The 17,760-nt window shown below is 39.5% G+C and overlaps 1 protein-coding gene across 1 annotated transcript in view; it reads left to right on the forward strand.

The window, feature by feature from the left end:
• rab10 (RAB10, member RAS oncogene family) overlaps nt 1–17,467 on the forward strand; it is a 62,271-nt gene extending 44,804 nt beyond the window's left edge. The window contains exons 3-6 of the mRNA XM_073057113.1: nt 1,983–2,121; nt 11,768–11,857; nt 15,341–15,442; nt 15,999–17,467. Of these exons, the coding sequence (XP_072913214.1) occupies nt 1,983–2,121; nt 11,768–11,857; nt 15,341–15,442; nt 15,999–16,082 (415 nt within the window). The 3' untranslated portion in view covers nt 16,083–17,467. The remainder of the gene's footprint in view (nt 1–1,982; nt 2,122–11,767; nt 11,858–15,340; nt 15,443–15,998) is intronic.
• The last annotated feature ends 293 nt before the right edge of the window (nt 17,468–17,760 follow it).

The following is a 17,760-nucleotide window of genomic DNA, read 5'->3' on the forward strand; positions in this document are numbered from 1 at the left end:
AATGTATTGTTTTTGTTTTGTGGCAAATGTTAGTAGACGTAGTCTTTTGACAAACAGCGCAAAATCTATTTGCATTACTTTCTGATATTTGTTTGCTCTTTGTTGCATATAATTTTGCAAACAAGGAGCCTGGAAACATGCGTAAGTTCCTCACTATGGTGGCACAAGAGTTTTTGTTTAATTGTTTTCTGTGATTTGTAAATCTAAGCATAGGATTCAAAAAGAGCAAGTTATTTTGAACTTGTTATTTGTAATGTCCAGGTATTTGGTTTCACATAGGAATGAAGAGGATAGATATACGAGACACTAAGATCCTGACTGAAGGCGATTTTATTATTTTGTAACACGAAAAATGGAGGAACTCTAGCTGGTCAGGCAGCATCCATGGAAATAAACAGCTGATGTTTCTGGCTGAGACCTTTCATCAGGACTGGAAAGGTGGGAGGGAGAATGGGAGAAGGACAAGCTTGAAGCTCAAAGTACATTTTATTATCAAACAATGTATAAGTTATGCAACCTTGAGATTTGTTTGCTCCCAGGTAGCCACAAAGCAAACCAAAAGAACCCAATTAAAGACCAAAAAAAAGACCAACCCCTCGTACACGAGAAAGAAAAAATAAACACAAATCATGCTAACAATTAATTGAAGCGAACAACAATCCCAAATCTCAGAGTAAGCCCAAAGTCTCACCAGTTCATCACATTAATGGGCACCAAGTACAACAGCCCGGGCAGTCTTCATGGCCTCCGCCATAGAAAAGTGACCATTGCAGAGAGTGGGCGAAATTGGCTCTCGCCCCGGACTTAAGCTGTCAAAGTCAATCCCATGTTATGCACCAATGGCTTTTGGGACCGCCTAGTGAAGGAAGCTTCAACATTAGAGGAAAATAATTTCAACAAAGGCGAAGATCTTGCTTCTAAGTAAGAACTGGAATTTGATTGTAAACAAGGTGGGATAGTGGAAATCGGATTGGCTGAGGACCAACCAGTCTCGAGGGACGGATGATGGGGCTATATATACAACTGCACTTGACATGCTCAAGCATCACCCCTGATGATGACAGCAGAGTTTGCCATCGAAGCAGTTAAAATCGATATCTGTACCCAGCTGGAAGCCCAAGAAGAGTTTATTTATCAGAAAGCTGTCGCATATGTTCGGTAGTGCCATCTTAACTGGAAAGTGAAATGTGGAAAAGGTAAAGGACTGGAGGAGGAATCTGATGAGTGGACCATGGTCGAAATGGAAGGAGGAGGGCACCAGCAAGAGGTGATAGGCAAGTAAGGAGAAGAGCTGGGGAGGGGGCACAGAATGGAGAATTGAGCGAATGGGGGCAGATTACTCCAAATTGGAGAAATCAATGATCATGTCATCTATCACCTGCACAGGCGTCGAATTTCAGATTACAGTGTAATTTTCCCAGGGCTAAAATGGCTAGCACGAAAGGGCACAGTTTTAAGGTGCTTGGAAGTAGTTACAGAGGAGATATCAGGGGTAAGTTTTTTTTTTAATGCAGAGAGTGGTGAGTACGTGGAATGGGTTGCTGGCAATGGTGGTGGAGATGGATACGATAGGGTCTTTTTAAGAGAATCCTGGGCTGGAACGCTGAGAAATAGAGGGCTCTGGGTAACCCTGGGTAATTTCTCAGGTAAGGACATGTTCGGCACAGCTTTGTGGGCCAAAGGGCCTGTATTTTGTGCTGTAGGTTTTCTATGTTTCTATATTTAATCATTTGATTGTCTTTTCATAAAAACAAGGAACTAGGACTATGGTTGCTCAACTCAAATGCTTTAGGCTTGAGTCAGATGGTCTGATTTAGTGCTATTATAATTGTATGAATTTGTGTCCAAATTGTAATTAAAGCTTAAATCCTACTGCATTGATGTTTTAATTTTTTTGAAAACCATGGTCTGATTATATTGACTGAAATGTGATGTTTCATCAAAAGTTCAATCTTATTCTATTTTTGCCTTTTGTTTTGAAGGGACACAGCAGGTCAAGAGCGATTTCACACCATTACCACTTCCTACTACCGGGGAGCAATGGGAATCATGCTAGTCTATGACATTACAAATGCAAAAAGCTTTGAAAACATCAGTAAATGGCTGAGGAACATAGATGAGGTAAGAAAAGAGTTAGAAATTGATTATTGAAACAATTCTCTACTTGTTGATCTAAGCTGAATTTCATAACTTCTGGGGAAACTGAGGCAGAATCATTGAATAATTTTAAGCCTTTGATTAACAAATTTATTATATCTAAAGTAGTTGTGGATTATGGGAAAACAGGCCAGAAAATGGAGCTGAGGCAAAGACCCTTTTTTTTTTGCGTAGTAGGGATATTGAGGGTTATGGGGGATAAAGCAGAGATGGAGATGAAAAAGTGGAGATGAGTCCATGGCCAGATCAGCCATGATCATACTGAATGGCAGAGCAGGCTCGATGGGCCAGGTGGCCTACTCCAGCACTTGTGTTCTTATCAGGCCTGCCATGAGCTTGTGGAACTGTTCAAGGGGTTGTCTGGCTTACTCCGATCTCTATCTGTATTGCCTGTAGACTTTGTTTTGGGCTACAGATGGTGAGGCAGTCTGGTGCAGAACAGTTGCATTTTAAGGTTAGTGCTAATGCACAGAAGTTATTTTTGATAGTGTGGCTTTGGTATTTGTTTCTAAAGACTATGTAAACTATTCATATTGAACAAAGTTAATTTTGCATGGTAAGGTAGGCATGTAAATAGTCATACTGGAGTTTGTAACAGGATAAGAGCATTGAGTTTGTTAATATGCTCATTATTCATTTTGCATTCTTGGCATCCTTTAAGGACAGCTGAATCATTGGAAGGAATGAAATTTCAGCTGATACTTAGTCCAAATATGTGCATTTGGAAAACTCTGGCAACTTTACAGGCTAAATTATTTATTTTTATTTTGAGGGGTAGGTCATGGTAACAGGCCCTTTCAGCTGAAGGAGCTTGTGCTGCCCAATTAACTCATGATGAATTAACCTACCACCCTGTACATTGTAATGTGGGAGGAAATGAGTGCCAAGAGGAAACCCATGCAGTCAAGTGGAGAACGTACATCAGCATAATTTAACCCGGTTTGCTGGTAGTGTAATAGCATGTGCCAACTGCTCTGCTGCCATGCTATTCCTTATCTACTGTAGAGATCCCCAATTGGGTGCTTTTACTAAAAATCTTCCCAAATATAAATACAAAGTGAAGTTTCAAAGTCAAATTTACAGAAAATGATTTAAAATTTTTATGATAGCACTTTTTACAACGACTAATCAATTATGTTTAAAGTCAGAATGTGTTTCAAACTTCAATGTATATGAAAATTAGTTTAAATCTAATTATTGCAAGTTTGGCAGATCTTGTGTTAAATTCACCATGCTTAAACTTCTGAAGATTTACTTCAATTTATATCTTCTACAGTAATGTATTTTATCTCCTTTGTACTATTCATGCTACAGAACAGATAAAGGCACTTCTGTGTCATAATGCATGACATAATTTTATTAGAATGAGCCATTACGATAGAACAATTTCAATGTTAACGTCACTAGATACACTGTATATAATACAGCTACATTATTCAATTGCAATATTACTTAAATTCAAAATTGAGATTTTCTTGTTTCCCCACCATTTTTAATTTGAAATGGGTTTCTGGTTAGCAGATGATAGCTAAGCAGCATAGTACAGGCCAGAAGATGACTCAAGATTTCTATTTTGTTTTTTGCTACTGTTGAGAAGGCAGATGCAGGAGATTGAGGTAAATCAGGAGTGAACTCCAATTATTTAGGTACAATTTAAATATAAATATATTTTAATCAATGTACATTTAGGAACACTACAAAATGTTAACTGGAAAGCTAGAATTAAAATATTTAAAAATAATTGTATAACTTGTCAATTTAGTCATGAAAATCTGTCAAATGCAAGGAAAAACCATTAAGTAGGGTGCAAGGACAAAATTGAATTGCACATTCCATAACAGCAACTAGAAGTCAATTGTGATTGATTTCTGGTTGACCACTGATCTTTAAAAGGGTATGAATTGTTAATTTACTCCTTGCTTCTCCTACTTCAGTAATGTTTTTTAAAAAGTGTCCTTGTGGAGCTTTATTGCAATGAAGGTGGATGCTACTGGAAAATGTTAATGCAGATGAAATTTCAATCTTGGTCTCAATGTTCCGTATCTGTAATGGCAACTAATGCAAAATTGTGAGATTGACTTGACTTGATCTGAGTTGTCACAGGAATTATATTGAATTTAAAAAGATAGTTTTCAGCTCAATGTAAAAGCTATATTAATGACACTGGGTGTATTTAAAATTTCTTTGTACTTCTAATTGTTCAACTTTAATATAAGGTAGAATATAGTGCATATTACACAAACAAACAGATTTTGTTGTAAAATTAAATTAATGACATGAACTGAGTAAAAATTCAATTTAAGATGCTTAATACTAGTTCAAAATCATACCAAATTCATGGCAGTTAGGTTAAAGTACACATACTATATTTGTGACTCCATTGGGGAGTGTTTAATTATGAACAACTTGGAAAGCAAACATTAAAGTGTACACTATCTGTTTTAGTACCTTAAACGTTTCCTGATGGTTTTTCATTAGCCAATGAAAGTTTTACATCAGTATTACAAGATTGGTTTCAAAGACTATCATGGTTAAAGCTTTACCATGTCAATTCCCCCCCCCCCCCCCCCCCACCACCTTTATTATGAAGGAGAATTTCAATGTTTTTGGAGTTGTTGACACCATAATTGCACTGGGATCTATAACATACAGGCTGGCTACTTAATGCATCAGCCTGAAATTTTGTGTCATGACATGATAAACTTTAGATACAGCCAGGAGGGGAGGGGGTGACCAGTCAAGTGTTCCATCAACTAATTATTGATGAGCTTACTATCCGATCAGGAAGTGACCTAAAGATCAAAGCCATTTTATCAAGTTCAAAGCTGTTGGATGATAACCTAAATGAACCTATGTGCTGCAAAATATTGGACTGAATGCTAGATAAACATTTCTTCACCTATGCCCTTGGCAGCGAAATCTAAGGCAAGGTGATAAAGTGAGATCAGAAAATGAATGCTTCAGTATAGCCCCTGGTGAATATGGTGACTCTGAAGATTGTAGCATGTAATTCAAGTCTGTAATCTTTAGTAATGCCCAGGTGAGTTTGTACATAGTGATAATGCTAGGCAGTGATTTGCAGTTGGTATCTAGTGCCATATGAAAAGATCAACTCTGGCCAGGTTTTGAAAAAAAATTGCCAAAATGAGGGATTTAACATGAAAGATTGTTAGACTTCCAAATAGAGCTTGTTTGAGGGGGGTAATGGCACCGAAGGAACTGAATTACGTCAATAAAGTTGTTGATGCTTGTGGGGAGTTTGCATAATAGATTCAGGATTAGTGCCAGAGAACCAGTTAATTGGGTTACATTATACTTTGTTGAAAAGATGAACAATAGACTTGGCAATTGAAAGTCAGTTAGACATCTGATAGGTGATGGAGTCAAAATAGTCTTAAGAATTAAATGATAATGAAGGGTTGGCAAGGATTTAAAGGCAAATTGTATTTGGAGTGGGAGCATATTTTAAAGCTTGCCATCTGTTAAGTTATAATATTTTAAAGCTTACCATCTGGTATAGAGCAGTTGGCCTATCAGAATTGATAATCTGTGGAATCCTGTGGGTATGGCAAAATTGATGCAAAATGGGCTTAAAATAAAAGTTTCTGGATGTCCAAGTCATTTAATATTAGGTATTACTAATAATGAACCCTTTTTTTAAAATAATATTTTAACTACCCTTTTCCAGCCCAATAATTACCTAAATACTCACTTTTGCTATCCCCACCCCAGTACATTTAATTTGGTTTATCACATATACTGAGGTACAGAGGAAAAACCTCTTTGCTTGTTGTAACATTTGATCACATCAGTATATTGAGCAGTGCAAAGGAAAACAATAACAGTAAACAGATTAGTGTTCATGCAAGCCCAACTTCTCGTACTGTAGTCATCAAACAGCAGCAATGAAGCTGTCCATGAACCAATGTCCAGGGTAAGCATTTTCTTTGATTATATTTTCTGCTTTACTGAGAGTGAGATGTATAGATGGAGTCCAGAGGGGAGAGCGGGTTCTGAATTGTATCCATGTCTCCCTTCAGTTTCCTGAAGTCTTGGGTTGAACAGTTAATATACCAAGCTGTGATGCATCCAGATATGCTCTGTACGCTACAGCAATTAAAGTAGACCCTCGCTGGTTTTTATAGTTTATAGAAAAGCATCCAGTGTGGAAAAGCGGCTTTCTTGAAAATATAGGAAGAATGCTGTCAGGTACAGAACGCTGTTCGTAAAACCTGATGAAGGATATGAGCAGCGCAGTCACCTCGTCAGAACCGATTATGAGTCACTGGCGGAAATGTTGGCTTGGTAAAAGAGAAATACAGTACATGTGCTTAACCTTCTGGTAGAGCTGTGAAACTGCATGAGTGCTTGGTAGAAGGTCTTGTGTGCCGGAATCACTTGCACATAGTGCAGCGTTTCAGTTCTTGATCTTCCACTTAGGGCTACACTATAGGTCCACAATCCCTTATCTGAAAGTTTGAAATCCAAAAAGCTCTGAAAACTGAAGTTTTTTTTCCCAACAGCTGACGTCACTCAGGTGTGACGTGGCAGCACTAGCAGAGGCCGCCGGACATCAGTTGTGGCTCAGCGCTTGTACTGGTTACATGTGCATTTGCTGTTCACTGTTGATTTTGTTTAATTTCACTGTGAAAATGTCAATAAGAGCTGCTGACACCCCTATGGGTAACATTGAGGAAAAAGAGAAGGAAGCATCTATCATCAATAACAAAGTGGAGTTATTGCAGAAGCTTGATTGTGGTGTGTCTGTGTGGCGTCTTACTGAAGAATGGTGTCAGAACTGCCACTGTATATGATTTAAAGAAACAAAGACAAGTTACTGAAGTTTTATAGTGACAGTGACCTTCTACATTTATTCCAATAAGATATTTACCATGTGTTTGATTCGGTTCATTTGAAGCTGTATATTTTTGTTTCATTATATGTTTTTGTTGGAAACAATTTTTTTCCTGTGGAACACAGCAGGCCAGGCAGCATCTATAGGGAGAAGCGCTGTCGACATTTCAGGCCGAGACCCTCATCAGGACTAACCGAAAGGAAAGATAGTAAGAGATTTGAAAGTAGTGGAGGGAGGGGGAAATGCGAAATGATAGGAGAAGACCGGAGGGGGTGGGATGAAGCTAAGAGCTGGAAAGGTGATTGGCAAAAGTGATACAGAGCTGGAAAAGGGAAAGGATCATGGGACGGGAGGCCTCAGGAGAAAGAAAGGGGGTGGGGGGGAAGCACCAGAGGGAGATGGAGAACAGGCAAACAACTAAATATGTCAGGGATGGGGTAAGAAGGGGAGGATGGGTATTAACAGAAGTTAGAGAAGTCAATGTTCATGCCATCAGGTTAGAGGCTACCCAGCCGGTCTCCAACCCGAGTTTGGATTCATTTTGAAATAGAGGAGGCCATGGATAGACATATCAGAATGGGAATGGGACGTGGAATTAAAATGTGTGGCCAATGGGAGATTCTGCTTTTTCTGGCAGACTGAGCGTAGGTGAAACGGTCTCCCAGTCTGCGTCGGGTCTCACCAATATATAAAAGGCCACACTGGGAGCACCGGACGCAGTATACCACACCAGCCGACTCACAGGTGAAGTGTCGACTCACCTGGAAGGACTGTCTGGGGCCCTGAATGGTGGTGAGGGAGGAAGTGTAAGGGCAGGTGTAGCACTTGTTCCGTTTACAAGGATAAGTGCCAGGAGGGAGATCGGTGGGAAGGGGGGGGGGGGGGGGGCGAGTAGACAAGGGAGTCGCGTAGGGAGCGATCCCTGCAACAAGCAGAAATGGGAGGAAAAAATGTGCTTGGTAGTGGGATCCCGTTGGAGGTGGCGGAAGTTAGGGAGAATTATACGTTGGACCTGGAGGCTTGTGGGTGGTAGGTAAGGACAAGGGGAACCCTATCTCAAGTGGGGTGGCGGGTGGATGGGGTGAGGGCAGATGTGCAGGAAATGGGAGAGATGTGTTTGAGAGCAGAGTTGATGGTGGACGAAGGGAAGCCCCTTTGTTTAAAAAGGGAAGACATCTCTTTCGTCCTGGAATGAAAAGCCTCATCCTGAGAGCAGATGCGGTGGAGACGGAGGAATTGTGAGAAGGGGATAGCATTTTTGCAAGAGACAGGGTGGGAAGAGGAATAGTCCAGGTAGCTGTGAGAGTCTGTAGGCTTATAGTAGATATCAGTAGATAGGCCGTCTCCAGAGATGGAGACAGAAAGATCAAGAAAGGGGAGGGAGGTGTCGGAAATGGACCAGGTAAATTTGAGGGCAGGGTGAAAGTTGGAGGCGAAGTTAATGAAGTCGAACAGGTCAGCATGCGTGCAGGAGGCAGCGCCAGTGCAGTGTTCGATGTAGCGAAGGAAAAGAGGGGGATGGATACCTGTATAGACTTGGAACATGGACTGTTCCACAAAGCCAACAAAAAGGCAGGCATAACTGGGACCCATACGGGTGCCCATGGCTACACCTTTGGTTTGGAGGAAGTGGGAGGAGCCAAAGGAGAAATTATTGAGAGTAAGAACTAATTCCGCTAGTCGGAGGAGAGTGGTGGTGGAGGGGAATTGGTTAGGTCTGGAATCCAAAAAAAAAAGCAAAGAGCTTCAAGACCATCTCGGTGGGGGATGCAGATATATAGGGATTGGACGACCATGGTGAAAATAAGACGGTGGGGTCCAGGGAACTTAAAATCATTGAAAAAATTCAAAGCATGAGAAGTGTCACGAACATAGGTGGGAAGAGATTGAACAAGGAGGGGATATGATAGTGTCAAGGTATGCAGAAATGAGTTCATTGGTCAGGAGCAAGCTGAGACAATAGGTCTACCTGGACAGGCAGGTTTGTGGATCTTGAGCAGGAGGTAGAAACGGCAAGTGTGGGGTGTGGGAACTGAGGTTGGTGGCAGTGGATGGGAGATCCCCAGAGCTGATAAGGTTGGTGATGGCTCCCGGAGTGGCCTTTTATATATTGGTGAGACCCAACACAGACTGGGAGACCGTTTCGCTGAACACCTATGCTCGGTCTGCCAGAAAAAGCAGGATCTCCCAGTGGCCACACATTTTAATTCCACGTCCCATTCCCATTCTGATATGTCTATCCATGGCCTCCTCTATTTCAAAATGAATCCAAACTCGGGTTGGAGACCGGCTGGGTAGCCTCTAACCTGATGGCATGAACATTGACTTCTCTAACTTCTGTTAATGCCCCTCCTCCCCTTCTTACCCCATCCCTGACATATTTAGTTGTTTGCCTGTTCTCCATCTCCCTCTGGTGTTTTTCCCCCCCTACCCCCTTTCTTTCTCCTGAAGCCTCCCATCCCATGATCCTTTCCCTTCTCCAGCTCTGTATCACTTTCGCCAATCACCTTTCCAGCTCTTAGCTTCATCCCACCCCCTCCGGTCTTCTATCATTTTGCATTTTCCCCTCCCCTCCTACTTTCAAATCTCTTACTATCTTTCCTTTTGGTTAGTCCTGATGAAGGATCTCGGCCCGAAACGACAGCGCTTTTCCCTATAGATGCTGCCTGGCCTGCTGTGTTGCACCAGCATTTTGTGTGTTGTTGTTTGAATTTCCAGCATCTGCAGATTTCCTCGTGCTTACAATTTTTTTCTTGTCGTTATTCCTTAAACAATACAGTATAACAACTATTTACATATAATCTAGAGATGATTTAAAGTATACAGGAGGATATGTGGAGCTCTGCCGGGTCCTAAAGTAGACCCGCACTGAGACAGGTTAAATGAGGGACTTGAACGTACGTGTTTTTTGATATCCGCCAGGGGGTCCTGGAACCAATAAGGAGGGATTCTGAATTCTGAAATGCAATTGGCCCCAAGGATTTTGAATAAGGGATTGTGGACCTGTACTTCAGCAAAGATGCTAACTTTTATCATTCATGTTTTCTTATCAAAGAGTAGTTCCTGGGCTTTGGAAATTTGCTTCATTTTAGTGTCATAGACCTGAATAGTTGATATGCTGAAGGTAGATTGGTGGTGGGTGTAGTGTATGCAGCAGGGACAGAGTGATGACTACTATTTTTCTGGTCAAATAAATTGATGTGTTTGGAACTGAAGTTGCAGTCTTTTGGAACTTGTTGATACATATGTCATACAATAGTAAAATGTTCCAATGGAAAGAGCAGGAGCTAGGCCCTCAATGTTCATGGGTGTGCCAGAATCAATACCCAATGAAGAACCATTTGTGATTTCCAAATAATCTTTATTGCGTTCAGATTGCATGCCATTCTTGCACTCTTTTTATTGTAAGAGTTGATAACTTGCTACGGTGCAAAGAAGCCAAATGGGAAGTTCCACAGAAGTTGGAGTGGATTTGTTCTGCAATGGAGTTGATACAGGTTGGACAATTTTCCATTTGCCCTGGACATTAGTTTCAGTTTAGCAGCAATTTTTTGGGATTACCATGGTGGTGAGTTTGTTGTGGACCTCCATTGGCCTGCATGCCATCATGCAGGAAATCAAAGGTGCAGCTGTATTTCTAAGCCAAGTCAAAAATTGCTCCTGGAAAGTGAAGCAGCTAGAAAAGATTGAAGAGCAAATCCAAAGACCCCACAAGTGACTGATAACCATGTGAGAGTTCATCGCTGTCAAGATCATGTATTGTCAAGAGCCTAGACTTGACAACGAAAAGTAGAAATTAGTTGATCAAGAGGCTGTTCAGTGCCTGCTAAGCGCAACCCTATACTTGACATGAGTATCATTGACTCCATTACTTGGCAAACTATCTTATTCAGTCTTGTTACTGACCCCAGATTGACAAGTTGAGAAGTACCTATCATCAGAGTACTTTCCTTGGAAGCAAAAGGTCAGTTAGTTGAAATTTCAACACTTGGCAGAAAGTAACTTCAGTGACAAACTATTAACTGTTCGTACCGTCTGGGAAGAAGGGGGCAGATACCTCAATCTGATTGAGACCAACTTTACATTTGGCTGCTCTCAACATTTGCCCACTTGCAAATGCACAAATTGTCTCATCCAGAAGTTACCATGTTCATCTGTTTGCCTATTCATTACAGCCATGAAGTATAATTCAAAATTTCTTGATTGTCTTGGACTTCATAAGAACAGCATGAAGTCTATGGCACAAAGCACATGTTCTGGTCATCCCTTCCAAAAGCTTACTGAAGTTTATCAATTCTCAGAACCTTTAGCACAAAGAATATGTATTTTGTCTAGTTTCCTGGGTTGACAACCAGGCAGAATATTTGTAGATATAGTGATACTACCTTATATTAACTATAGCTTCCATGAGGCAACTTAATGCATTTGCAAAAAAAAACTTAACAATAGAACTGCATTTCCAATGCCCAGGTGAAATATGCAGTTTGAGAAATAGAATTTTACTTATGCTTTTAAAAAAAAAAATGTTATATTTGGATTTTAATTTTTATTGGTTTCCCAACTTGATTCAAAGGGCAAAAAATTGAAAGCTATTACATGCAGCATCTGATGTGTTTTCTGCTCGGTTACTATTAATTATTAGTGATCAAAATGATTTCAATTTATTAACCTTTTATAAGGTGGGAGCAATATTTGGGTTGTGCTGTTAATATGCTTTGGATCAGGATGTAAATTAGCAAGTTATCTTTCTTTCAGCATGCAAATGAAGATGTAGAGAGGATGTTACTAGGCAACAAATGTGACATGGAAGACAAACGAGTCGTGGCGAAATCTAAAGGGGAGCAGGTAAACTTAATTTTCTTTTCCATGTACTCCTGTTCTGTCTTTTAACTAAATGTTTAACAAGAGGGCATGATTTACACTAACATCATTTATCCATTTTCATGTATCAGTCTTGTTTAAGAATGTCTGCTTTACCTTGGAATAATATTGTTCATTTCAGCAACTGACTTTACTGTCCTGTTATTGCTTCTCCTCCCACTAACCCTTAGTTAAGCACATCATCCGGGACCTGCAATTTTGTTTGGCAGTATGGGAATTCCATAATATAGAAGCTGCCATTTTTAAGATGAGTCCATTTAACTTTAAGTTTCAATGGTTTCTTTGAATTCCAGGCCATTATTTAAAAATTCAACAAACATGACAAGTTTGCTCTGTCTTAGTAAAGTTGTGTATAAATTGCTAGTGTATCTTAGACTGATACCCTGTAAAGTACAACCCCACAGATCGCTTTTGAAACTTGATCCTAGAGACTAAACACAAGCAAGTATGTATGGCCTATGCTTTAAAAAGCCATGAACTCTGGATTAATGCTGGTGTGCCAGGAAAATGATTTGAACCTTTAACATGAGTAGCAATGAGGTTGCAAATTCAATGGGAATCACCAAGGCAGTATGCAAAGGCTGAGTGTGAGGGTTGACAAGTTGAGTTTTTGTCACGTGCATAAGTATAGTGGAAAAACTTGGAAGCTGCATCACAGGCATCTAGTTACACGTTAACAACTTTCCAGACACAAATCATTGTCCAAAAATAAAACGTTCTGCCATTTCAAAAGTCCATCTTAGTACAAGAGGTGGTCCATGGTGTTTCTTTGAGGTGGGATTAGGGTTGCATTAGTTGTAGGTTGTAGCTTTTTTTCCCAGAGCTGAAATGGCTAACATGAGAGGGCACAGTTTTAGGGTGCATGGAAGTAGGTAGAGAGGAGATGTCAGGGGTAAATTTTTTTACGCAGAGAGTTGTGAGTACATGGAATGGGCTGCCGGTGACGATGGTGGAGTCAGATACAATGGGGTCTTTTAAGAGAGTTTTAGAAAAATAGAGGATAATGGGTAATCCTAGGTGATTTCGAAAGTACCGGTAAGTACATGTTCAGCACAGCATTCTGGGTGGAAGGGCCTGTATTATGCTGTAGGTTTTCTATGTTTCAATGACAGTAGCTATTCCTTAACCTCATTTCTGTTCTTCCTGTCTGGCTAGACACGAGAAGAGTACATGACGTGGATCGGAGGGAATCTTTGATAGATGCTGCTTTCTTTAGGCAGAGCATTCTATACATGCTGTTAATGGTGGACGAGGGCTGTGCTCATGATAGATCAGGTTGTGCTCACTACTTTATGTAGCCTTTTGCGTTTGTGTTGGATTTGCTGTATCAGACTATGCTTTCGTCGAGATTTGGTGTCACGCCAAATCTCCTTAAGCTTCTAACAAGGTAGAGGTGCTGGTGTACCCTCATAATGATTGCATCTGTGTTGGGCAAAGGACATGTCATCTGAGATGTTGACACCCATGAATTGGAATCTACTTACTCTCTCCACTCTGAGCTGTCACTGAGAACTGGTACATGATTTCCTGACTTCTTGAGAATAACAAATTACTCCTTAGTTTGGTTGACGTTAAGCATAAATGTGGGAAAAAAGGGCTTCTGACATATTTCCTCATACATTGGATCTCAACCTTTACCCCATTTGATTAAATGTTATTATTTTCACATTACCTGTATCAGCTATAATTTGGGAAGATTCAGCCAAATGTTGGGGTTGAAAGTCCCTCAAAGAGAAGACAAATGCTCATTAATGTTTCTCCCTTTTGTACACAGATCTACAGATCAGTTCTTCCTGATTTCTTAACATGACTCCCATAGCAGCAACTAAGAATTTTATCCATGTCCAAGCTGACAGTTCTAAGACTTGATGATTTATCCTCTGTATACAAAATTATCAGTCAATATGACCTTTGCCCTGGCAAAACTTTACTGAGTGACCCAAACTCTGAGTGGAAAACGGGAGGGGAGAACAAAGGCCCGCCAGAAGTTTCTCCAAGTTTTGTGCTAACAAACACATTATCAAGGTTTACAGGAAAAGTGTTGTAGCAGGGGCCATATTGTACCATGCAGAAGAGGTAGAAATGCTACTTGAAAGATATAGTACCTCCAATAGTGTAGCACCCTTCCCAAAGTGGACTGAAACACAGTTTTAGTAGTAAGAATGAGTCTTGGGTTCAAGTATTATGCCAAATTTGTCTGCTTTAAGCAAAGCAGATAGTGACACTATTACAGCTCAGCATTCTAGAGTTTGGAGTTGAAGTTACTTGCTGCTAAATAGTTGCAGACCAAACCAGTCGTTCAGTATGTGTGTGTGTCTGTCTCTCTGCCCCCTCCCCCCTCCTCCCCTCTGTCCCAACAAGCTACACTGCCCAGCAACCCACATTTCACATTAGCTTAATCACAGGACAATTTACAATAACCAATTAATATACTGACCAGCATGTCTTTGGATTGTTTGGGGAAGGGGGACCGGAGCACCCAGGGCGGGCGAATGTCCAAACGCCTTACAGGTGGCACCGGACTTGAACTCTGATCTCCAGAATGCCCTGAGCTGTAATAGCGTCGGCATCTGCTTTTTTTTTTAAGCAGTTAAATTTGGCATAGTACTTGAACCTGAGGCTTATTCGAGCCAGTAAAAGTATGATTTAGTCCACTATGGGAATGGTGCTACACTATTGGAGGTACTATATCTTTCAAGTGGCATTTCCACCTCTTCTGCATGGTATAATATGGCCCCTGCTACAACACTTTTCCTGTAAACCTTGATAATGTGTTTGTTAGCACAAAACTTGACAGAAAAGGTTCTAGCTGGTTTTTGTTCTTCCCTCCCACCTGAGATGATCTAAAAGTCAAACTCTGTCCGTTTGGGTCAATCGGTAAAGTTTTGTTTATTTTGAAATCACAACTTCAATCTTTGCTTTAAAAGTCTTTCTCCTTGCCTTGGCAATTTGCTCACCAATGCTGGCCTTCAGATCAACATTATATTTAATCATTTTGTCTTTTGGATAGCAAAAATCAGAGGTTATTCACATTTGCTCTGAAATGTAAGCAAATATAGATGAAATATTTTGAATACGAGAAAGAACATACTGTTTTGATCAGGATATTACAATCAAATACTGGTGTGGAACAAATGCAGCTATCACTGCCCATCCTAATGTTTTACTGAAGTTCCAGGGCCAGCTCCTGGGCGGCATATTGGTTCTTAATGTGATGCTTGTGAAGGCGAAGTTGTAGTGTTTAATATTGTTTTGTGTAGTTTGGGGAAATTCTTTAAGAAAATAAGCTTGATACTTAATACAACTTAAGTAATATGATATTTTCTAAGTTTATTGTGTTGGTACATGATGAAATATCATGACTTTATCGACAAAAATGATGCAGTTTTCTAAATTGTAACATGCTTTCTGCTAACCTTAGTAACTTGGCTGTTGGTTCCTTTCTAGATCGCCAGAGAACATGCAATTAGGTTTTTTGAGACGAGTGCAAAAGCTAATATCAACATTGAAAAAGCATTCCTCACATTAGCAGAAGACATACTTCAAAAGGTAACTTTCATAGAAGGCCATCTGTCATTTCTAAAGTGCAAAGAACTAAACTGGAAGGAAATGCGTAACCTGTCAACCTGACTTATTTTTTCACTTAATCTTGGTCTGTGTTTACATATCAGAAATTGAAGTATTTTTTTCTAGAATTAAATGTTTGATTTCAAAACAAGATGACAAGAAACTTCTACTGTCTTGTGATTAAAAATGTAGCATTTGTGATGAAATGGGGGTAATCTGAAAAAAGTGAATTTTAAATTAAAGTTAAAGGAATCACTTGTAATCTGTTGGTTTTAATGAAGGATATTGTAAATTGAATTGTTGATATAAAATATCAACCTGTCGATTTCTACTGAAGTTGATTTTAATTTTAATTGTTTATTAGGAGACAATTGTATCTTAGTATGGGTGAACAAGATGATTTGTGGATGGATCAATTTGTCTGTGGGTCTACCAGTTTAAGTGAAGAGGAGGGTAACTTTTAGAGCTAAAGAGTTGGTCTCATAATTCAGCATGTTTTTTGTAGTCTGCATTAAATATCTTTTTTTTAAACTTTCAGACTCCTGTAAAGGAACCTGACAGGGAAAATGTAGATATCAGCACTACAGGTGGTGGAACAGGATTGAAGAAATGCTGTAGCTGAACGATCCCTGTGGAAATGTACTTTCTGCATTCTATCTAAAATGTCCTTTCCCATTAAAACAAAAATCTCATTAACCTTAGTTCTTGCATCTTGCCTGCTTCACACACGACTTTGAAAACCTGTATAGAATCATGTCTGTGACTCACTGTCTCATTTTAAATGTATGTGCTCAACTCACTACATTTGGTTGTATTATAGTTAAATTCATTATCAAAGTAACAATGGTTTCAACTCATCAAATTGTATAAGAATAAAAGTTAGAATTAACAAATTTTGTACAACAGTGGAATTTTCTCTTATGTATAATGTACTTTTTAATTTGTACATTTGTGCAAAAAAAAGTGAAATTCGAGACACGTAGACTGCTTTCCTTTGTAGGAGGGATTTGATTTTGTCTTGTGCCTTATTTGAAAACAGGCGTAACAGAATGACTGCTGAGGCAGAAGACTAGTTCTCACTTGGCTCTTTTACTATATACTTCAATACAAATCCATTATAGCTGCCAATGTCTAAGCAATATTTTATTTTGGTGTTGAACTCCAGTATTTCTTGATCAATATTTCCTATATGTGTACTCTTCATTGATACCATATTCCATCAAAAATTAATGCACGTCATACTGCACTTTTACAGTGTGATACTCCTATAAGTGTTTTCTGTAATTATGGGCCACTGATAAAAACCAGGATAACTGTACTTTGGTAATAAGGCAATGGATAACATGTTGATGACTTGATAGTTCTGCGGCCTGAAACATGTTCTCTTTCTACCAATAATGAAGCATCACATTTTCCAAGCAATCCAGGTCTCCTTTTGGAACCAGTTTATTGACTATTGAAAACTTCTTGGTTCAGTTTGATGGCCTGCACCAGTAGCTAAATGGGACTTTTTCCAGTCACTTGAGTGACTTTTTTATCCTCCTCCAGTTGTCCCTTTGCATTTCTCTTCGGGTGGTGGTTTGTAAAGAGATTTTCTTGGGAGTGTTGAAATTGGTGTTCTATGATACTTTTAAAAGGCTGCTTTGCATTAAAATGGATGAGCAAGTTTGCGTCATTACTGATTAAATAATGCAGTAAAATAATATTTCAGACAGTGTCTGTGTTGCTGGATTGGCCAATGTATTTCAAAGTTTGGAACTGAGGGGTCGTGGGGGCTCTGTGTTCCTTGTATTTAGCACAGCCCTTCGGTTGTGCAAAGTGCTTTCACCCTTTTTAATCCTGCACTGAACATAAGGGAATATACAAAGTAACCAATGTAATCAGTTTTTTGTTTACACTGGGCTCTTGCCTAATATAGTGGTGCTTAGCCTTTATGTACAGTTCTTTGGGATCATTTGTAAGCCATGTGACAACCAACACAATTGAATAAATTTCATTAGCAGTCCATTCCAGCATTGGAGATTGTAGTTTAATACTTCAAATTTTACTAAAACTGTCAATTTCTAGATGTTTACTGTTAATCAGTCTTGGGAAAGAGTATTGTCAGCTTGCATATTATGCTGGTAAGTCAAAAATATTAAAGACTTTGAATTAAAAGCAAGTGAATTGGAAATCTATCCACCAGAATACATTTTGGCATGATGTCAAATATATTTTACATGTTTATTTTCCCAATTAAACTGTTTTAACTTTTAATATGCACATGTCAGCTGTATATATAAAAAAAGAAAGGCCCCCTT

This window comes from Hemitrygon akajei, chromosome 9 (genome assembly GCF_048418815.1).
Source record: "Hemitrygon akajei chromosome 9, sHemAka1.3, whole genome shotgun sequence".
Lineage (NCBI taxonomy): Eukaryota > Metazoa > Chordata > Chondrichthyes > Myliobatiformes > Dasyatidae > Hemitrygon > Hemitrygon akajei.